The following is a 22,959-nucleotide window of genomic DNA, read 5'->3' on the forward strand; positions in this document are numbered from 1 at the left end:
ACATTTTCTGTTACAGGTGATTTTTTGTTTCAAACAGTGCACACTGGAAGAGGCTCTGTTCATCGTAGTTCATGCCTCAGCTGCGAGACATCCTGTCCTCTACACATTCCTCAGCTTCTGACATGGCTAAGTCACCGCCTTGGAGCAAAGGGCTTTTCTAATTACTGCAGATGTTATACAACCCGCTTTTCCTGATGGATCGGATGCCAAATCGGATCAAGTGTGTTTTGGCCCATCGACCACCTCTGGTTTGTTGGTTTGCTTTCATTTTAGCTCCTTCATTCTTTTCTCCAATGACCGCAGAAAAAAACAAAGAGAAAGAAATAGAAACATACCTTTTATTACTCTTAACAGAATATAAAACATAGCAAAATGGATGGCTTTATGTTGTTAGCAGTTGAAGATATTCTAATTCCACTAAAAGTTGGAACAAGCATTTAAAATGCTTAAAGACTCCCCAGAAGGCAACACCCACTATGTTTTCCATGAGTCAGAGTGGGCATCATCCAAAGGTGAGGATGCCAAGGTCCATAAGCTCCCTCCATCTGTCACTGATGTCCTCCTGTTATGAGCAGCTTTTCTTTCTTCCTCTTTGTCTTTATCGTATCAAACTCAATTCTACAAATATGTGGCTGGGGAAAAAAATTAAAAGTATTTGCCCCCTCATAGATTTAATCTATTTTGCTTTTTGTTCTGCTCCTTGTTTAATCAATAATCATGAAGTAACTGCCTGACCTGTAGAATAATATATATATATATATATATATATATATATATATATATATATATATATATATATATATATATATATATATATATATATATATAACTTCTCAATCTCACACAGAAACATATTGAGCTACAAAGGCCTAAATAAATACATACATTATGAGGTATTAGATATTTGAATCTTTGCATTTTTATCAACCTCTGCACATCTTTTCTGTGAATGTCTCTGAGTAGCACATTTTTTTTTAAAGCAAAGCATAAAACCGGTCAACAAACAGAATCCGTTTGAAGTGCATGGATAATTGTAATAAAAAAAAAAAGATTAAATTACAAAAAAGAAAACACCTGTAACACTGCAGAAAAAGGTTGACACGTTTATGATGCTCTGTTAAAACAAAGCATAATGGATCGTTTTAATTCTCTAAACCTTGTATTTCATCTTTCCAGTTTTGCTGATGACGCAGATATGCTGAAAAAAGAAGAGGTCAGTGAGGGAATGATTAGTTTGTGCCAAATAATGTTAAATTAATAGCATTTATATTGCTCTATAGATAGTAACATTCCATTTATACATTTAAGCAGAACATTATGTGCTCCATATATAGGAATAAATTGCATAAGACCTTGAGTTATTTGAAAGCTGGAAATGCAATCTATAACGATAAGGGACATTCATTTATCTCACTCTGGGAGTCCCAGTGGGTTTGATTCATACTTCTTTGGTGGGATGAGGACAGATAGGAGGGTGAACTTCAGCTCAGGCTGATAATGAGATTCCAAACCTCCACATTCCACAGGTCAGTTTTTCAAACTTTCCCAATGAGATAAGCCCCCTCAAACGTGCACAACAGCCACATACAGGCCAAGCATGCAGCACATACTGTACACGGGACATACAGTTCTGGGAGGTAGGTAAGCCCTTTCACACCAACTAAAGGTGAATATCAGGGCTATGGCAAAACTGAAAATGATTTATACTGACTTATACCCAACCTGAAAGTTTGGAAGGAAGAACATTAACCTCCACTTAATGAACAGGAATTAGGATAAAATGAGGGAATGTTGGAAAAAATGCATTATTAAGTAAACATATATTAAATTTCCGTTTATCGTTTTACTTATTTATTTTTTGGAATGGTTGATCAGAAAAAAAATCACCCAATTTAGAGTTCAGAGGTTGGCCTTATTAGGCAGTTGCTGCATCATCTGACAGTCTGAAAGTTTAACATGAGGCATGCAGGTTGTTTATTTATTTGGTGTGTCCTACAGACATTAGCCCCAGTCAGATTCTAAAGGTATGATATCTTTAAAATAGCTTTTTTTCTTTTTTTTTGATGAGCAGACTGACACCTCAGTAGTTCAACACCGATGCATCTATAAGCTGTAGCCTATTTTCCCAGAATGTACTTTGGGTCAAAGATTCAACATCAAGCACATCCATATTAAATAGATCCCACCTAGCAAACAATCAAAGATGGATTTAGTGGATACTGAGAAGTGACTGGCATTAAGCTAGACTCAGACAGCGATGGCAACAGCAGGTAAGGTGAAAAATGTAAAGAAAAAAAGTTAAGTAGAAGAGCAAGCTAAGAGAATGAGAAGACTGCTGCAGTTCTGTGCTTTGGCCACAGGTGGCAGTATAAATAGAAAACTCTGTAATGCCTCTAAGTTACACTGACAGTTTTCCACAGAAATATACGGAAGAGGATTAGTGCCACTGAAAAAAAAAAAAAAAAGTAATCTGATTTTTACATTTTAATTCAATTCCCAGTCCCAGTTTTCACATGGGAAAAAAGTCAGAATTCTGACTTTTTTCTCAGAATTCTGACTTTAATCTCAGAATTCTGACTTTAATCTCAAAATAACTGATAATATACTGAAAAAAAAAATAAAAAAAATCAGTTAACTTTTTTTTTTTTTCAGTGGCCCTAATCCTTATTTTTAAAAGTTAACAGCTTTTTAAAAATAAAATGTTAATAAGTTCTTTCAGCAAAATATAGAAAAGATCAGCTGTATTAAGTGCTATATTTCAAATTCTTATTGAACAGAATATCATGATCTTATTTTGCATTCCTGAGTAACAGATATCAGCTATCAGATAGTCTTTTAAAAAAATGTTTTTCCTCAGTCACAGTTGGGAGTGATGTTTTTTTCAGTTACTTTTATTTTCATAATTGAAAATATTGAATATTAACATCTACAACAGCCCATTTAGAAACACCTATGAGGTACAACAACATTTAATTTTCCTTAGGGAGCAATAAAGTACTTTTTAATTAAATTGAATATCTCCATACAGCAGATTTTGTCTTGAATAAAGCCCTCTTAGACAGGCCTTAACTAGACACCAAAATAATAAAGAACAAATAACCACAGATTACAGTTTTTGATAAGCCAGGTCCTTTTTTTCACTATCAAGTTGTTATATAGCTGTTTTATTTACTTAGCCTTATTCTGCTTACGGTAATAGTGTTTGTCATTTCTGCACATGGCTTTCTGATTCAAAGAAAAGGAGTAATTTATAGATAAATATTACTTATTTAATGCTTTGTTCATCTAAAGTATGAAGAGTGGCTGAGAGAGATGCCACTGATATTGGCCCTGATGATAAAATAATGCTGAGTCCAGAGTTCAGCAGCAGATTCTATCCACCGCTTTTTGATTTCTTTGTCTTTCAACCTGTTAAAAATCCTCTGCCAAACCTTTTCCCACAGTTACATCTAAATCACTGATATAAAAAGCCTGCAGCTGCTTTGCCTTCACGTAAAACCTCCTCAGACAGGGAGGATACCTGTTGGGTGAGTTTAGGTTTCACAAAGAGGAGAGCATCTCTTTGATTTACCGTGTTTACTCTCCCACCCCGCCTCTTTCATCTCCTATTCTCTACAGCTCTTCAAAAGTTCATGAGGTTAGCAGCAGCAACAACCTCAGGACTTACATTCAGGTCACGGAAGTACTCATTGTAGTCCAAGGCGTAGCCGACCACAAATCGATTGGGAATTTCAAATCCAACATCTGCAAAAGTAAACAGATGTTTGCATAAAGGTGTCAGGATGAGCGACACATTATCTGTATAACTGGAAACCCAACATTTTATTTCTCATTGATTCACCATGATTTTAAATTAATACCTTGAGAAGTAGAGAAACTAAGTGTAACAAAGCATTAGGTTTAAAAAATTATCTGTGTGAAGAAATATCTTTACACCTGCAATTCTTCCAAATGTTGTGTTGGTAGAAGTTCTGTAAAATTATCTCTGACAGCAATTAATATTACTGAAAAAGATGAGAAGTTCTATAGAATTGTTACGCCAGAGGAAAAAAAAAAGACAAGAATATTTCAACCCAATTTTAATGTAATTTTATTACATAACAAACTCCAATTAACTTTAGATAACTGTTATATAAACCCATTAAATGAACCTTATACTGAAGCTGGTTTTGCTGGCAAGAAAACTACATCTTAAAAAGGCTGCTCTTTAGTAACTAGCTGATAGCCCAGAATTTAATATCTATAAAATATTTATTTTTATGGTTTAGGAATGACACCAGTTTGGGATGAAATGGGAATGACTAGATATAAAATCACTACTATTTGGAAAACTGACACACATCTGAGGCTTATAGCTACAATGTTGGTAAAGATCTATATTGAAAATTTTTGTTTGCTTACATTTGTGCAATCAAAGTAAAGTTTCAATCTTTAAGGTGATCCTGTTCTCTTATTAAACTAGAAATGTTAACCATGTTGAACAAATGTAATGTACAGTATAATGTGTATTTTAATGTTGCCCAGGAACGGCAGATGGAAATTAGCTAAATCTAACACATAGCATCTTTTTTTGAAAATATAAAGTATTTTAAAGATCATATCTGCCAAATAAAATGATAAATCAAAACAAACTTAGGTCTGAAATTTCAGAGTTAACTGACAAATCCATACTATCCTCAGCCAAAGGAAAAAACAGAGCTTAAATGTTTGCATCACATTATTCAGACTAAAGAATGAAAATGTGGTTGTCAGAATACACAGCCCTGAGGAACATTGGCATCAGAACAAAGCTTTACTCTGACAAACAGGACTTTGTCATTTTTTTTCATCATATCTGATTTTTTATATATTTTATAAACTGTATAAATGTTATGAATTAAAACTGTTAAATGCTTGAGTGGAAATAATTAAAAAAGGTCCAATGGTTCTGAGAATAAAACTAAATCTATCAAATGTATCAGAACATCTACTGTAAGAGGTTGTTGAAAAAACAGAGAAGGCTTGTTGTTTAAACGGAAGCACGCTGCACATGAGAGGCTGTGATTGCAGTTATTAACGCTGATATTTCCAAGCTGCAGGGTACAGCCAGAGGCGTAGCCAGAACGTTTTTATAAGGGTGGCCAGGCAATAACCAATGTACACTGAGGGGTGGCCCAAAGTGGATCGGCGCCAGAACCTCAGGGTCAATCTACACTATTGCAACAGGAAAATTAACAAGCACATCCATATTTTCTAAATAAAGACAAACTATACTTTCCTACAGCCTTTGCTAACAAATGGACAATTATATTTAAACATCCATGCTTTCTAGATATAAGGTATAGTGGATAAAATTCTTTCAGGTTTGAGTTCTGGGGCAAACATATCTTCCTTTGTCATTACTTACCTACTTTTATCAACAATTATTCTGCATAAAATTGATATTTACAAGTACTAATATCTACAAAAAATGATTATTAAGTTTTTATTAAAATAGTTATGTATCTATGATTTCACTGAAGCCTCCTAGATGACTTTCAGAGACACATCATTTTCTCTTTATCCCCTATAACACAAAATCTAGTTCTGAAAAGAGCATGAATTATCATCTTTAATGTTAGTATATTGATGTGCATAATTAACCACATTGCTTTTGTTGTCAAGTAATTGTTAATATATGAAAAATTAAAACGTTTTGAATATTGTATTTGAGAGTATTACTGCCACCGTCTGTATTAGAGGGAATAAAATGGCAGGGGTGGCCACATGGGTGGTGCCCCTGGCCCCCATCTAGCTCCACCCCTGGATACAGCTGATAACAATTTTACTAGAAGCACAAAATTCCCTGCAGGCCGCTATGTGACCATCTTATGGCAACCATCATTTTGGATTTGAAGCAGACATGGATGGGTGGAAAAAACACCTTGATGCTAAACACTGTCCTGGTTAGACTTTCTAATATTTAGGAGGCATCTATAAAAACATAGAATTAATCAAAATTATTTTTACTAACTGTATTGTTTGCAGAAGTCAATGGTATGGGCAAACTGAAATAATGACAGGATATAGAACAAGAAAATACTTACAGTCTGTGAAACTATCAGCCATGTTAGAGACCCTCTTCACCAGCAAACTGAAACAAAACAATCAATTAATTCAGTCATTTAATTAAGGAGTTTTTAATTTCTTTTACTGAAGGAGTTTTTAAAGGAAACCATTGCCATAAACTATGTGTGCAACCAGATGATAATCTTGTTTCTGATCTTTGGGAATGTCTGAAAACTGCCTAAAGACACAAGGCAGTGACCGCAGACAAGTGATATCTTGTACTCCTGCTCATCATGCGCTCGGTATTTCCCTTACAGTGGAAAAAAGTTGAACGAGTGAAAGGACGGCTCACCCTGCGACCTTGACCATCTTGGGCTCAAAGGTCTCCACATGCTTCAGAAGAGCCTTCATAGTCTTTCCTGTGTCGACTATGGCCTGAAGGAAGGAAAGAGCAGAGGAAGTCGGAGCAATAAGGAGGGAGGGATGTGGATCATTGGACACCAGAGATAACAAGATACAAGAATGACATATGTTGTTTTTTTTCCAGAAAGTTTCTTATTTCTTGGAAAAGTTCCACATTTCAAAGGTCACCAATTTTCAAGTTGTGCTACCGTTTCTTAATGTGTTTAAGATCTCTAGTTCATGTGGTTTTAGGTCACTCATGAACAGAATTTAAAGTATTTAGGCATCCACTCTTACCAGCCTGTTTCTGAAGTAACACATTCCTACAACATTATCCAGTTTTCACCGATGCTTCATGAATAGAATGGTGGTCTTAAGTTTTTTTTTTTTTAACAAGTGATTTTTTTTACCCAATTCAATAAATAAAAGCATTTTGTTGGCCCAGTTAACAGTATTATTTTTCATCTAATCTGTAGTTTTCTGTAGCTCCTCCACGGTTAGCATCGGCCCTTCGACTTGCTTCTCTGATCCTATCAGCTTAAGTGTACGGATAATTTTTTTAGAACACATAACTGCATCAACAACGTTCAACCCTGACCTAACTGCTGTGATCCTTTGTCCTCGTGGGGCTTTTTGTTCTCTACCTTAACAAAACAGTTTTATGCTGGGATTAAACCAGGAATAGGTGGACCAAGTTTAATAAACGGGAGGCTGATGGCCTTTGTTTGCATTGGATTTTAGCAGAGGTGGGTAGAGTGAGTACCCAACAGTGTTGTGCATGAATGTGTTCACTGAATAAGTTAATATTTTTAGTGAACTTTGAACCGAATGGATCAGTTTTAAAGTAATGAACGTGAACGAGAATGACGTACACTGAGAATGATGAGCAACACACACAGAACATATTCGCATTCAATTGATAATGACACTTTTCATAGGATAACGTCAGATTTTATAGCACTTATTGCTGTAAACAGCATGACAGACCAGCATGTCTACTGCTACGTGTCAGTGCGTTCAGACTCATCTATGGATATTTCTGGTCCCAGTTTTGGCAGAGTTTTAGGAACTAACAAAGGAAGACTCGGACAGAAAAAAAAAATCCCCTTTTTGTGCAAAATGATAACTGTAACCTTGTGTCTACTTTGTAAGTCGCCTTGGATAAAAGCATCTGCTTAATGCATAAACGTAAACATAAAACGGTGAACATAAAACTTAACAAACAAGTCTGTTCCTCAGCAATGTCCACTAACAAGAGTTAAACTGTAAATAGCTTTTGTAAGGTGAAAATCAAACTGCAGCTTCATGTATGAGAAGTCAGGGGTGGGTTTTTTATAAGTTCTGTAAAATTCAGCCTAGTCCTTTTGAGTTTGCAAATTCACATATTTGCCGGTAGTGGCGTTTGATCTTTGTTGCCTTTGTTTGCTATTCAAAAAAACTAATAAAAAAAAGTTAATACTTAAATCAAGAACACTTTAAAACCAGAAAATAACCTTAAAGGCAAAAACATTGAAGTAAATGATTCCAAAGTTACCCAATAAATAACAAAAGAATATATTTGCATTCATAAAGGGGAATAAAAACACTCACCTCAACAATCAGCACACTCTTGATCACATGCAAAAGAAAAAGGTTAAAAGACATCAATAAATCATCACCTTTGAATCGTCACATTGTTCAAGCAAAGCGTCAATTAAGGCAAAGCTGTTTCCATGGGTTTATTAGAGAGGGGTTTCTATAGCAACAAAGTTGGCAGCATCCACACTCCCTTTCATGAAAAAAACACAGAAACACAGACAACTCTTTTTGTTGAGCACACTAATGAAACATCTGTTCTCTACAATGACCAGAAGTCTCCAGAGCGTCCGGGTATTGCCCGATTGCCCCGCTGCTGCTGCTGCTGCCTCTGGGGATCAGATGAATTCTTGTTCTTCTGGCTGTGAGGACTCTTTGTGAGCGTGACTATGGTTACGGGAGAGTGGTCAGTGAGAATGCAGACAGCCAGCCAATTTTTCCTTTAGTCCGCACCTGAAAACTTTTACAAAACACTTGGACACAATAGACTGATAGGGCCAAGTGAAAGCAAACACAGAAACTCTCCCCTGTCCTACTGCATGCTGTATTTGTTAAGGATTTAAGAGTCTTTGTAGATTCTTGGCAGGAATCTCATGATTTTTCATTCTAAAAAGAAGCACATGAGGGCTGCAAAACAATAAAACACTTAAATTTGACTTATAAAGATGTATTACTGCATAGATCCATTGCAGTAGCAATAATCTATTGCTTTAGTGTGTCACAAGAAATGCCACCATGTGATTAATCCAGCTGACATTTTATAATGGTGTTTACATGTGCAATTTGAAAAGTATTCAGCTTGACCATTAATAAACAGTCAAATAGAACCATAGAAAAAGTGCTTTTCTGACTATTATCCTGCCAGTTTTTGTATTTTCAGTGTTGCAGCTATTAATTAAAAATGGAGATTAGGCAGGAATTTGCTGTTTTGTATGATAGACAGATCATAAACTATCCCACCAGTTTCTGTCTTACATTTAAAGAACTGGCAAAAATTGAAAACAGCTTCTTCTCCAACTTTGCTGAGGAACTCGTACCACTGCAGTGCTTTTTTTGTTTGTACTTTTCGTTTCCCACTTATTGGGGTCACTGGGGCAGAAGTCTCAGTAGAGACTGCAAGACAATTTACTTTGCTTACTGTTTGTCAGCTTGTGTGTAAACACAAACAATTTATAGAGATCTGATATCTACTGATTGATTTTCTTTTTCTGTGGAGCATAAACAACCTTATGAGGCCATTGGGTCATCCCTTAACAAAAAGTAGTTTATTCAAGTATACTAAAAGTGCACTAATTTCATACTTAAAATCAGGCTGTGCACTTAGAGTTTACTTATTCTAAACTATATTTCATATACTTAACATTAGTATAGTCAAGTGTACTTGACTATACTATTGTTTACTTTATTATTTACTAAAGTATACTTTAAGTGTAGTAAACTTAAAAATGTCCCAATTTAGTTCGAAGAAGTATTACTTTAGTAATACTTCAAGTACACTAAAAGTACATTGTTTGGTATACTTTCTAAACTTATACTTAAGTATTCTTTATAGAATTTACTTCAAGTGTACTACTTTTTGCTAAGGGATAGCAAAACCCTGGAGGTTATAAATCCTGTTTGCCCGAGCTAGCTGGGCTACAGTGCTAATGCTAACTTAAACAAAATACAAAACAAGTTGAGAATCGATTTTAGCTGTGTTATGTACAGTTGTTTTTCTGCATTACCAGATATATCGATAAAAATAAGTAGAATATTAAAAAAAAAGGGCTTTTTGAAAGTTTTAACATATCTGTAGTGCCTAGCGCTACAGAGCTAACTTTAGCATTGGTATAAATAAAAAGAACAGATAATGTACTAAAGATTGGTATTTTTTTTTATGTTTTGTCTTTAAGCGATAAAAAGATTATATGCAAGCAAAGTAATGATTTAGACATTTTCAAATCAATGTCTCTTAATATTCAAAATGCTTCTTTGTACATTTTGTGGCAGATAGCTGTGCTGCTGTTATGTTATGCTTTATGTTAACAAAGATAGCAAAAGGAGAAGGAAGATTTAATTGCAGCTGTGTTATCATAACAAAGCTGGAAACAAATAACTGATATATGGTTATATACAGTAAGGAACATAAGTATTTGAACACCCTGCCATTTTGCTAAATTTCCCACTTAAAAATTATGGAGGGGTATGTGCATCTCCACTGTAAGAGACTTAATTTAAAGAAAAAAATCCAGAAATCCCAATATATGAGTTTTTAACTATTTATTTGTAGCCTATGATACAGCTGCAGATAAGTTTTTGAACATCTGTCTATCAGCTAGAATTCTGACCCATAAAGATCTGTTACTCTGGTTTCAAAATGTCCACCTCCACGCCATTTGTTATCCTAAATTAGATGCACCTGTTTGAGGTCGTTAGCTGCATAAAGACAGCTGTCCAACCCATACAATCAGTAAGAAGTAGCCAAGACCAAAGAGCCGTCCAAAGACCCTAGAGACAAAGCTTTACACCTCTACAAGGCTGGAATCATTAGAATCATTATCTGAGGTAGACTGTCAATCTACCTCAGATTAGGACTCCATGCAAGATGTCACCTTGTGGGGTCTCAATTATCCTAGAAATCGTCCCAGAACTACATGGAAGGAGCGGTCAATGACCTGAAAAGAGCTGGCACCACTGTTTCCATGGTTACTGTTGGTAATACACTAAGATGTATTGGTTTGAAATCATCCATGGCACTGAAGGTTCCCATGTATAAACCAGCACATGTCAAGGCCCGTCTTAATGGATGATCCAGAAGAGTTATGGGAGAAAGTCATGTGGTCAGAAGAGACCAAAATAGAACTGTTTACTCATAATTCCATAGTTAAAGGAACAAGAATGATGAGTATCATCCCAAAAAGATCCCTACTGTGAAGCACACAGCCAGAATAACCAAGTAGTGGTTCTGGAAGAAGATTATCAAGGTTCTTCTGTCGTGGCCTAGCCAGTCCCCAGACCTAAACCCAATAGAGAATCTTTGAATGGAGCTCAAACCCTGTGCTTCTCAGCGACAGCCCAGAAACCTGAGTGATCTAAACTGAAGATCTGTGAGGAGGAGTGGGCCAAAATCCCTCCTGCAGTGTGTGCAAACTTGGCGAAAAACTACAGCGAACGTTTGACCTCTGTAATTGTAAACAAAGGCTACTGTACCAAATATTAACATTGCTTTTGTCAGGTTTTCAAATGCTTATTTGCAGCTGTATAATTCAAATAAATAGTTAAAAAAAGACATATATTGTGATTTCTGGATTTTTATATATATATATATATATATATATATATATAAAGAAGAAACTGACCTCAGCAGTCATGCAGAAAAGTCGCCACCTAAGTGTTTTGTTTTTAAAAGGTCACACGCAGCAGGAAGTTGTCAAAATGTGGCCAAAATGCCAACATTCAGTCCACATAACACCAAGAATCTGCACACTCACCCTAACTAGTCATCATCGGAGCGCCTTTAAAGTACCATCGTCACTGAAAATACTTGCATGCAGAGGAAAGAAGCTTGTTTATCCGTTCCAATCTCCCCCTTTTCATGCTTTAGTTTATGAATTCCCTTCTATAAATGGCTAACTCTTTTATTTGATTAAATAGGTAAATAGTCAACATTTTCTGACATATGATGGTGTCAACCTTTCTGCTTTTAGCCACAGGAGCCTTCATTGTAGGCATATTTGTGCTCATATTTTGCTGACTTTGCATTATTTCTGCCCTATTTCATGAATTTGTCCTGACACAACACCTCAGGACTAAAATGCTCTGTAATTTTGCTTTTAAAGGACATTTTTATTCCCGGAAAAGTCTGATTATTATTATTTGACTGATTATTGTTATTTAGCCTCTAGCATTACATTCATAAATGTAGCAATAGAGAGTGTTTTTCCTGGTCAGCCCAAATGCCATTGGATACCTTTTTGAGAATTCCTGGGGATTTTATTCATATCTTATATTTATTCAGACTCTAATTTCAAAGTTTTTTTTACAAATTCTTTTATTTGTTGAAAATAAAAGTTAGGAGAAATGGAAGGGCAAAAAAAATCTGAATGTCCTCTATAATATTTTCTCCAAGCATCTGACATTCCTTACATCCTTCAGCCCATAGAGGCAGCAATCACCTTAATAAAGTTGCTCAGACATATACAATGTTCCATAATGCTGTTAAAAACAGATCAAATCTTTCTGAAAAATGTGGTTTTGAAAAATGTAGATGAGGAAATTAAGGGAATTCAGTGTTCTTATCTAAATAATATCCACACACTGTAGTGTCTTCCCATACCAATACTGGACTGTGAATTACTCCAATGCAATACTGTTCCTCTCCATACTTTTTAAACATGTGTGAATCCAGGGTCCAAATAGACTAACAAGGCCCCCTTCAGGCGGAGGTTTTATTCTCAGAGGAACTGAGACGGTAAAATATGCACAATTACACACCTTTCCACGTAGAAAAGATAGATCACTGCTTCCGATGATGTGCAGGTCCTCTGTTGATTGGTCATTCTAGGCGGGAAGAAAAAACAAAATAGCTTATAGTTAGTGAGTCACTGCTAACAGCTTTTGATTTATTTTTTAAAGGTCAGCTGTTTTTATAAAAGGTTCCACAAGCTAACATCTGAAACTTAATTTTACATAAAATATGAAAACGATATGAAAACAGCAAACAAACCTTCTAGTGCTTTTTTAAAATTCAATGCACTTTAATTGATCATTATAGCATTAATTCACAACACGTCATCTCAAGGCACTTTACAAAGACAATTCAACCGGATCATACGGTCAGATTGATTCAATCTATCTAATGAAAACCAAATGACTGCATCGACTCATTGACTCTTCAGCAATTCTTCACACCACAAATGCTTGTAGCGACAGTGGGGAGGAAAACTCCCTTTGAACAGGAAGAAACCTTCAGCAGAAGAAATTAATTAGATAGTTCTGCAGACTTTCTTTCAAAATACGGTCTTTTTCTTCTTTAAGCGTCAGTCCAAATGTTAAACTGGAATAGCGGAGGACAAATGAATAATTAATCCTTTTAATTATCAGGCTTCTCTCCTGTGGAACCAACTACCAGTTTTAGTCCGTGAGGCAGACACCCTGTCTAGTTTTAAGGCTAGGCTTAAAACTTTCCTTTTTGATAAAGCTTATAGTTAGAGTGGCTCAGGTTATCCTGAGCTATCTCTATAGTTATGCTGCTATAGGCTTAGACTGCTGGAGGCCATAGGGACCCCTTTTTCATCATTGTACTTCATTCTATCTCTAACGTTCTGCTCTCTCTGCTTTTTCTCATAGTAGCTTCATCTGGTCTGTTCATGTTTGGCTGTGACTCCATCCTGGAGAGAAATATCAGCTGTGCTGCTGCCATCAACACCTTTGTTTATAGATGTTCCAAATTGGTCTCTTTTTCCAGTATAGTCCTGTTTCTCTGACTAAAGCCCCATTTACACTACCCTTGAAAAACCGATCCAGGCCGAGACCGGTGCGAGCTTGGATCGGTAACCAGGCCAAGCTCAGTTTTGACGACCGTTCACACGTCACACTTATCTCATTTATCTCGACTCCTCGACTCCTCGCCTCCTAGTGACGATGTGCGGTATTACTGCTAGGGTTGAAGGAGGGACTCAAGCAGCTGGTGGCGGTAATGCACCAAACGCTGTTTGTCAACCGCCGTAAAACCCAAGAAGAAGAAGACGAAGGAGGAGGGAATCAAGCAAATCAAAATGGCGGCGCCCGTCACATTCAGAAAGTTATGCTTGATTATTATTGCTGTACTTCGGTGTTTGCGGTGGGTCAGGCGAAGACGGCAACCTTGCGCGGATGTACTTGAGAAAGTCGGCTTTTGGGAAGCCGACAGAAAGTCGGCTTTTGGGAAGCCGACTTTCTGGAATGGAGTGTGAATCGGCATGTTCAGCCAGTCGGCGATGAAGCCGAACCCACCTCGGGAACTGGTCTGCAGTTAGCGCGGTCCGGTTATGTCTATCTCGGTTCAGTTCAGGTTGTTTCCGTTCACACACGACAAGTTATCTCAGTTACTGAGCTCGGACCGGTCTCGGCTCAGTTTTTTAAGGGTAGTGTAAACGGGGTATAAGACTCGCTCGATGTGCTCTCTTCATCCTCTGACATGGGAGCTGGCTCAGAGCTTGTCTGCCTGGCTGTGTGTGGAAGGAGCCGCCTGTGGAGTTGGTTTACAGCTGCCTTTTGTATCTATGCTTCTGTCTCCTTGAACCTCAGTCGGCCTCGGCAGATGGCCGCTCACACTGAGCCTGGTTCTGCTGGAGGTTTCTTCCTGTTAAAAGGGAGTTTTTCCTCTCCACTGTCCCTACAAGCATGCTTAGTGTGAGGGATCAACATATTCTAATTATCAGTTCATATGAAATCGTACGAAAAGTTATGCACACTATTTTGTACGTTTTGGACGTTTTTCCTCAAAAAAACAGATCAGTGAGCATGCGCTGGCAGACAGAAAAAAAACCCAGATCTGCAGACGGACGTAAAACTGGGAAAAACAGTGCAATAATCACTTATTCATGTCTCTAACTACGTTGCTTGCTGTTTTATATCTTAGGGTTAGGGTTAGGGTCAGGGTTAGGGCTAATTGTAATTTATATTCTATGTTCTTGAAAGGGGCGTAAGATGCGCATGCGACGAAAAAAACGTCCAAAAAGTGCGAAATTACGGTGCATAACTTTTCGTACGATTTCATACGAACTCATAATGAGAATACACTGGAGGGATTGCATTTGAGTCAATGAGTCGATGCAATCAACTGGTTTTCCTTAGATAGAAAACTTTGAATCAATTTGACTGGATGATCTGGTTGAACTGTAAAGAGCCTTGAGATGACATGTGTTGTGAATTGGCGCTATATAAATAAACTGAATTGAACTGAATCAACGGGCTGAATAGTAGTGCTACGGGGGAACAAATCCTACAAATAGCTCTAAGATATCACAGTTTTTCTGCAAGTTTTTCTTTTATCTTTTTCTTCTTTTAAAAGGTTTAATTTCACGTTTTATAGGTCAATTCGGACTTTTTCAGGAAACTCAATTTAAAATAGCTTATTTTTTGTGAAGTTTCTTGTCATGTAAATACAATGGCTCTGGGGCTGGACCGAAAATGAATGAAGTACCAGAAGAACAATAACACAATTGTAGAACTAAAGCCGAGGGCCACACTGGAAGAATGCAAAACGCTATGATATCACCACATAATAAAGTGATGAATTACCCTATTTATTTACACGTCCTCTATCCCGTTTTTATATACATGGTTAAATTTTAAACATTTAAACAACTGTAATATTATTTTTCACCTTCTAAACTCAATATATAATTCTCTTGTGCAGGAAATGGAGTAAAAGGAATGAAAACACTAAGGGAAACATAATTTAGCTGTGTGCCAAAACACACCTTAGTATAACAGTAACCAGGTAACAACGCTCAAAATTACACAGTGGTTAAATTACATCTTTTTATTTATTTTTTGTTGTTTTTTTTTAGGTGTGCCAATGATTGTTTTATTTTTTGTTTGTTAATAAAGTTGCATCTATATTAGTGGATCACGTGTCATTTCGCTTCACATCTCATGAGAAGGATTTTCATGGCATCCTCCTTGAGGCTTCCCGAAATAAACCCTTACTAAATAAGAGCAACAGTGACATCTAGTGGACAAAGGCTGAAATGTCTTACCTGTTGAGTTCATGAGCAAACTCATGAATCTTTATCTGCGTTATCTTCTTTTTTAAAATTCTATTTATAGAAATTCTACCTTGATAGAAACTGAGGACATAAAAATTAGAAATAGTGTTAAAGCTGAAAACTGCTGTTTTTATTATTATTATTATATATTTAATAGTAACTGTGATAGTTTTATTATATAACAATTTAAACATATAGACCATGCTTTAAGTAGCTCTGATGCAAATGGATAAAAAGCCTAAAAATAAATGTTTTTTAACGTAGCTGCATAACTTCACACAAAGAAATGTGGGGAAAAAAATCTGCGGCTGCTGCAGATGTGCAGTTTTAAAGATCGACCTGAGCTTTTAAACAGTCGACCTGCGCTTCCATCCTCACCTATGGTGATGAAATCTGGGTCATGAGCCACAGAAGGAGACAAGGGCCTGAAATCAGCTTCTCAGTTTATTTGGAAGAGACTATGGGATTGTTATGAACAATCTGATAGAGCCATGAACTTTAAGTAATAAATAAATAATAAAGCAGGGTTGGGGTGTTACTACCCGTACGATTATAGAGTCAATCTTAAAAGCAGAGGTCCTGCAGAGCATCTCATGCCAGAGCAAAAGCAGAAGAGGAAACAAAAACATTTTGGTTTTCCTCCAGAATTTCTGACTCTGCTTGAAGTTTTGCAGGTCGTTTGGTCGTCTGGATTAAGTGGCATCTGTGCCAATGAAGGTGAAACCATCAATTCAAGCTTGCAGTAGTTTTCTTTTTACGAAGGAAACATGATCAAAGTTAAAAAATAATCACACAGTTTGCACCTGAATCTACTTGAAGGACGTGTTCTCTTGTATTTCCACATTTGCAGACTTGCTAATATTAATGAGCAGTATTAATTTCCCCACCTAATGAATCAGCTTCAGCTAAAGCTTAAGTTTCTATTAAAATCTTTGTATGAGAGTTCCCCTCTGCAATAGTCACTACATTCATTTTAAGATTTTACTCAGCTGCAAGAGCAACTCCAGTAATGGGTGTGCCATTTTTACTACTCTTTCCTTTCTGAGATGTGGGTTTTCCATGGCCGTAGATTCTATTTAAACATTTCAGTTTCTTTTATAGTTCCTATAATCACATGTGATCCATTATGCTGTCATTTGTCTATTAACTATGCAGCTGACAAAGATTTCTCCACTGCATAATGAGGAGTATCTCTAGTTTAAAGCAGACTGCCTACCAAGTAGCTCTTCAGGCGGATAAACTCCACCCGTGTCTCCAGGTACCGGTTGGAGCTGCGTCCAAGAACCTTGATGAACTCCACCAGATCTGCACAGAACTTGTATCCTCCCTTCAAGACGCACAGCACCATGATCTTGCTGTCCTCAAAGTCCTCCATGACGTAGCGAGCCAGGCGCTCTATCCTTAAAAGGAGAAATCCCGTTCCAAAGATGATGATTAAGAAACATTTCAAGCATGTTTGTCCCTACCTGTTCATGATCACTCCGTGAGGGATGTAGATGTTCTCGATGTCATGGTGGTAGTGTTCAGGATAGGTGAACAGATCCAGGCTGTAGCCAGGCCAGTCATCATCGATCTGGAACAGGCAGCAAAGTCACGCAGACTCAAGGAGCTGGTATACAACCCCAACCTGAGCTCCTCGCAATAATCTTTGTTCATTTTTAGAAAGTTGTACATTCATGCAGGTTCTTAAAGAAACAATCCTAAAAGAAAACTTTTATGATTTTTTTTTTTTTTTTAGAGTACAGGGTAAGCTGGTTTTCTGCTTAAAAAGCATGACTCAAAAGATTAAACAACATTTTAACCCATATTGGTTGGATTTCTGTGAAAACGAGAGGTGCTTTAAAAAGGATTTACAGTAGCTTTATCAAAAAATAATCACAGGGAATAAGAATTAGATAATAATCCTAAAAAAAAAATGGATTATTTCTTAATGTTTTGGTTTCGAGTTTGCCAGGCTTTATTTTACCCACTTTAAACGTTCCCGATCAAAGGTTCTGCAAGCTGTTCTTTAGACTTGATCTCTTTTTTCTTTTATTTCCAGTCTTTAATGTTTTTGAAGTTTAAAGTGCTTGTTTATTGTGAAGGTCTGAGGAAGTTTTGGCTCCATCACAGTAGAAACTCACTGAATTGCAAAAGCATGGCATCATTTTGTCTGTGCTGCAAAGTTGTAAAAAAGACCCTTGTAATGCTGGCAGTCCAGGTAATTGAAAAAGTTAATAACTAGTAAACACTCGAGTCTCCAGAAGGGAAAAAAAATCACACATGCTGCCTCCTTTTCAAGTCAAGAAAATCTTCAGAAATCTTCCATGCATGGTCTTAAAATCCAGCATAGAGCTACACTTAAGATGTGGCTCCTTCTGATGGTCAAAAGAAGGGTGAAAGGTCACTGATAGATGCACAAAGAACTATCTAATTATTACAGTATTTAATTTAATGGTAATTTAACAAAAGAAGACTTGACATTTTTGTTATTGGCACCTGCAAAATAGTCAGAGCATTTTAATAACTAGTCATTCAGAAAGGCCTGCTTATTATTTTTTAGGTTTGCATAACAATCTTTACATAAAACAATAAGTTAATATGCATTTTACACAGTAGTCCATGACTTTAACTTCCTTCTTTTACAATAAAGAAATAGAGGAAGAGAGAATAATCTGTGGAGGATTTCCCCTCTATGTGTCATATTGGGAATTAAATACATTTTCAGATACTGGATTTTCAGATACAGAGTTAAATTTTGCTTGTTTGCAGATTTAATGGACAGTCGGTAAAAGAAATATGGCTCCCTGCTCACCATTAGAGAACTGCAGAGTTGAAATGCATCAACTATTATGCTGCCTACATGCTCACATGTTGTTTGGAAGGCATGACACAAAGAAGTCATTTCTGTTCTACCATTTATGTAAACTAAAATTCAGTGTGAAATTCTGAAAAATCAGCTGACATCCATTGTTAAGTACGGTGGGGAACCTGTGATGGTATGGGCATGTGTTTCTTCCAAATACCTGCATGATATATCTGAAATACATATCAGGATATTTCCAAATAAAAATCTATCAGTTTCTTTTTTTTTTTTCTTATCTCAGGAAGAAGATTTTCTTCCATTTTTTTTGAAAAATGTGATTGCTTATTAAGAAGAAATCTAAAGATAAAGGCTAAAAAGGTCTAAAACGGCTGCATAATTCTGTAACTCTAGACTTCTCTGGTGTCTTTTTGTTTTTAGTCTCACTGGAAATAATTAGTTTGACTTCACACAAAGCCAGGAACTGATCAGGACCACCTTAAGGGATTACAATCAATTCTGGCTGCTTTAAAGGGAAAATATTAAATAGCTGCTGATTTAAAACATTTGAAAGTAACAAACACTCCCTGTGACTTACCACAATTCCTCTTTTCACTTTAGTATCATCCATCGGCTTTGGAGATGACATGGTAAAAATCAGTCGCTGTGGGAGTAAAGGGTTGTTATCCTTAGAGAAAACACAAGGAAGTAGTTTAGCTCATCTAATCTTGACATTTTTTATTTTAAAATGATAGTTAAAGAAGATCCGCCTTTACTTCCTTATCTGTTACTTTGTGGTCAGCAGCAGCTTGTGGAGTGAAGAGGAAAAAATGTTGTTTTCTCCTGAGAGAAAACAACATTCTTTTCCCCAGAGTTAAGTAGAGAAGACCTGCCTGCCCGGCCACACAGGCAGCATGATCACGCTTCAGTCATTTAGGTAAAAGAAAAGCTTTGTTTCCGCCATGGAGACTTAGGCTGGGTAATCAGCCTCATGTGATACCAAGCTGGCTTGCAGTGGGTTGGTGGATATCGGGTGGAAGCTTTCAGGGCCAAAACTCTAAATCTAGTAATTATTGCTTCTAGTTGTCATTTCTTCCTACAGTGGACTCTAAATGTAAAATATGTAGTGTAAAAGTACATTATTATATCAACATTCACTAAGTAGAGAGTTAATGTAACACTAATGCAGATTGGGACCAAATGCACTGGGATTGGTGTTAAATTTAACTCTTAAAGTGTTACTTTAACCCTGCTAAATGTACGTGGCATATCTTGCACCGGTTATTTATATCTATGCATTTTTGCCGCAGACAGAAACCGGAAGCTGTATATTAAAAATAAACATTTGATGGAGGAAACAACGTAAATGTGCATAAAGATATGAGGGGCAAACAGAGACACAGAACCTGAGAGAAAGAAACCTGCAAAAAAACGATAAAACCAAGGGAGCTAATGCTGGGTGTCATTTAGCGATGAAGTGAGAGCTGGAGTGATGTAATGATTGCATCTTAGTTTCCTAGCAATGGCATTCTTTATGCTGCCATGAAAGCAACTTTTACAGCAATAACAATGACAAAAACACTGTTCTATGTCTTTTTTTTTTTTTTTTTTTTTTTACAAATTGACTTATTATTATGAGAAAACGGTCGAAATGTCACTTTAATAAGAAAGAACTGCTTAGAATGGTGAGGGTAAGAAAGTTTTAACCCCCTCCCCCCAAAAATAAATGAATAAATAAAATAAAATCAACAAAAATTCCAGAAAAACTAAACACCATTACTGCTATCTTACAATCTAGAGTCATTTGAACCAGCCTGGTTAAAACAGATCTGGTAGACTCAGCCTTATTCTGCTGCAGTCTAAACCTCTGACTCTATTTACCTTCAATGATTAAAGAAGATAGATCCCTAAATATATAAACACTCACTGCTTACACTTTAACTTGGCTTTTAGAAAATATTTCTTTATATTGGTTTTTATTTACTCATTACTGTTATTTTACCTGATTTAATTGCTATCTTGTGCTGTGTATTTTCCTTTATTCTAAAATATTGATAGTTTTATTACTTAATTGTTCAATATTTTCTTTTTTTATTGTTAAATAACATTGTTTATTTTATTAACTTTGACTGTATTAAAGTATTGCCCATTTTCATATCATCCATAAACAGTTATTAATTATCGATATGTGGCAATGTCTTCCTTCCATTGGGGCAATGAAGAGTAAAACTGAACTGTCATACTGAGGGCTCTGCCATAACTGTTTGTGTGGCGCCATCTACAGATCAAAATAAGTGTCAGCAGGCTGCACATTCCTGTGAAATTGCAGCCTAAAACAACATCAGCATTTCTACACTCCAAAAACTACACAAAGACATGAACCTGACAACAACAACAAAAGAAGGAAAGAAAAACAAAACCATAACCACTGTCCAGCCATTGTACACATTCAGTTTGAATCATTGCAGATAATAGACACACATACATGTTAATTAGGACTATGAAGAGTGGCGTACAGTTCTGTAATTCATCCCAAGGGAAATTAAGGTGTATGACAGCTTACATAAATGTATGTCAATGTGAAACAATTTTTACATTAAATAATGCATGGAGATGGATCAAAAACAACAGTGGAGTAGGGTACATTTATATATTATATTCTCAAAAAAAAAAAAAAAATAGGAAAAGTGGAAGTGCCTCAGCCGGATTCGAATCTGTCCTGAACCAAAAAGATGCATTTAAGGCAGTCACTTTAACCATTACACCACTTCTCAATAGTACAACATGGCAAACTGTTCCATTAATTCCTTTAGACCACATGACATTTACCCAGGGTCTTGGTAAGAATGTGCGTTTTTAACTGTATGGCAGGCTATTTTGACATTTATTAGCTTGACTGAATACTGTATGTAAGCAAGATGTCTCAAATGCATTTCTTCCTAGTCATAATGAACTTTTTTAAAATGTATTTTTAATTTTTTTTTCCTTATTCATTGATATTGTGCTTTTACTTCTAGATATCTAAAATAAACATTCTTCCTATCTGAAAATTAATTCTGACGAGGATGAACTCTAATTTCAGATCTCAATAATAGAGTTTTTTCAAATAATAAAAAAAAAACCTGCTGGCTAAGGATAAGGTTAAATACAGTAAGATTGTTATTCCTGCTGGCGGTAATAACACCCTGTAACACCGATCAAAGGGCACTAAAATCAGTGTTGCTTTGGTCTATACGTTTATAAAAACAATGTCGGACGCTGTAATTTTCTTTGGTCTCCTCCCTGATCTGACCAGTGATGACAAACTTTCATCTTTCTTAGTCTTTTAAAGGAAATAGGATTTTAATCTGTATTTTTAAAGTCAAATAAAGTCCAATTTAAAGGAAAATCTGCATGTTAATCTAGTTGAGCTAATCAGAAGAATCTTATCCTTTTGTTATTTTTTTAGAGGTCATTTATCTTTAGATTACACAATATATGATTAAAATCATAAAGTCTTTGAATTAGTGAGTTTAAGTGTGGGTTATACTCCACTGCATCAACTTACATTGACACGGTATTTGATTGAAATAAGAGTGATTTTAAAAAGGGATGACTTTAACTGTAAACACGTTTTAGATCTTCACTGTGGGCTCCAGTTTTTGGGAATCCTTTGTGAAATAAACCAGCGCAACATTTGAAATATCTAATTAGATGAAATGATTCAATAGGAAAACACAAAGTGATCAGTTTTCTCGGTTTTTATCCAAAAGGGAAAAATATATATCTTATACCATACATCTAAACCTTAAATCTTTGTAAGAAATGACAAAGCATCAAACAGTTCAGTGTACAAGTTGTAACCACACCTGCAGCTCACAGGAATGTCAATAAAAAAATAAATAAATGTAAATCCCTTTATCGTCCCGCAATGGGGAAATTCATTCTCTGCATTTAACCCATCCCCTGCAGTGTGGGATTAAGGGTTTTGCTCTGGAACTCAGAGTGGAGGCTGTGGGGATCAAACCAGGTACAAGCATCGTTCTCAGATCACAAGCACACTGCTCTAACCACTAGGATGTAGAAGAGCATCTTATCAAAAAAGATGGGATTCAAACCCACGTGTGCAGAGCACAACAGATTAGAAAACCACGGCTTTAATCTCTCGGCCACCTCGTCTCTAAATTAGAAAGCTATCATACATTCCAGTCCAGCTCCCCTTCACATTTACATTCCTTGGTGCTCAGGTTTTGGCCACAAGTTGTGATATTAAAGCGTCGTGTTTTATTAGCACACCTTCTAAGGATTTGTCAGACATCCAGAATGATCTATATGATATATATTACATCTAATGATTTAAGAGACACATTTAGATTTATATATATACTCTACAAATATGACAAAAAAATGTATTGAACAATTAAGAAGCTTCTCTCTGAAACTCCAAATACAACCCAGAGC

At 36.2% G+C, this 22,959-nt stretch overlaps 1 protein-coding gene across 3 annotated transcripts; it reads right to left on the reverse strand.

Annotated features, from left to right (window-relative positions):
• Positions 1-324: 324 nt before the first annotated feature.
• On the reverse strand, positions 325-19,469 carry LOC119787335 (phosphoribosyltransferase domain-containing protein 1-like). 3 transcript variants are annotated; one of them, XM_038291137.1, is made up of 11 exons: positions 19,296-19,469; positions 19,118-19,183; positions 17,204-17,310; positions 16,954-17,137; positions 12,478-12,543; positions 8,020-8,037; positions 6,380-6,462; positions 6,066-6,112; positions 3,668-3,744; positions 831-1,198; positions 325-730 (listed from the first exon to the last, which is right to left on the reverse strand). In XM_038291137.1, the coding sequence occupies exons 1-10, from the start codon at positions 19,377-19,379 to the stop codon at positions 1,151-1,153; spliced, it is 780 nt and encodes a 259-aa protein (XP_038147065.1). In that variant the 5' UTR covers positions 19,380-19,469; the 3' UTR covers positions 325-730; positions 831-1,150. The 3 variants fall into 3 exon arrangements, with proteins under 3 accessions (XP_038147065.1, XP_038147064.1, XP_038147066.1); XM_038291136.1 differs by having other exon boundaries at positions 19,118-19,207; positions 19,296-19,468; XM_038291138.1 differs by lacking the exons at positions 325-730; positions 831-1,198; positions 3,668-3,744; ... (1 more) ...; positions 6,380-6,462; positions 8,020-8,037 and having other exon boundaries at positions 12,009-12,543; positions 19,118-19,207; positions 19,296-19,466.
• Between the last annotated feature and the right edge of the window lie 3,490 nt (positions 19,470-22,959).

Source organism: Cyprinodon tularosa, unplaced genomic scaffold (assembly GCF_016077235.1).
Source record: "Cyprinodon tularosa strain WSP-4 unplaced genomic scaffold, ASM1607723v1 ctg294, whole genome shotgun sequence".
In the NCBI taxonomy this organism is placed as follows: Eukaryota; Metazoa; Chordata; class Actinopteri; order Cyprinodontiformes; family Cyprinodontidae; genus Cyprinodon; species Cyprinodon tularosa.

Coding starts and splice junctions, on each gene's coding strand:
- LOC119787335 (XM_038291136.1), bottom strand. CDS start 19,379: ATGTTGTTTTCTCTCAGGAGAAAACAACATTTTTTCCTCTTCACTCCA. Junction 6,113..6,379: donor AAGATGGTCAAGGTCGCAGG/GTGAGCCGTCCT, acceptor GTTTTGTTTCAG/TTTGCTGGTGAAGAGGGTCT. Junction 1,199..3,667: donor AGTACTTCCGTGACCTGAAT/GTAAGTCCTGAG, acceptor TTCTTTTTTCAG/CATATCTGCGTCATCAGCAA.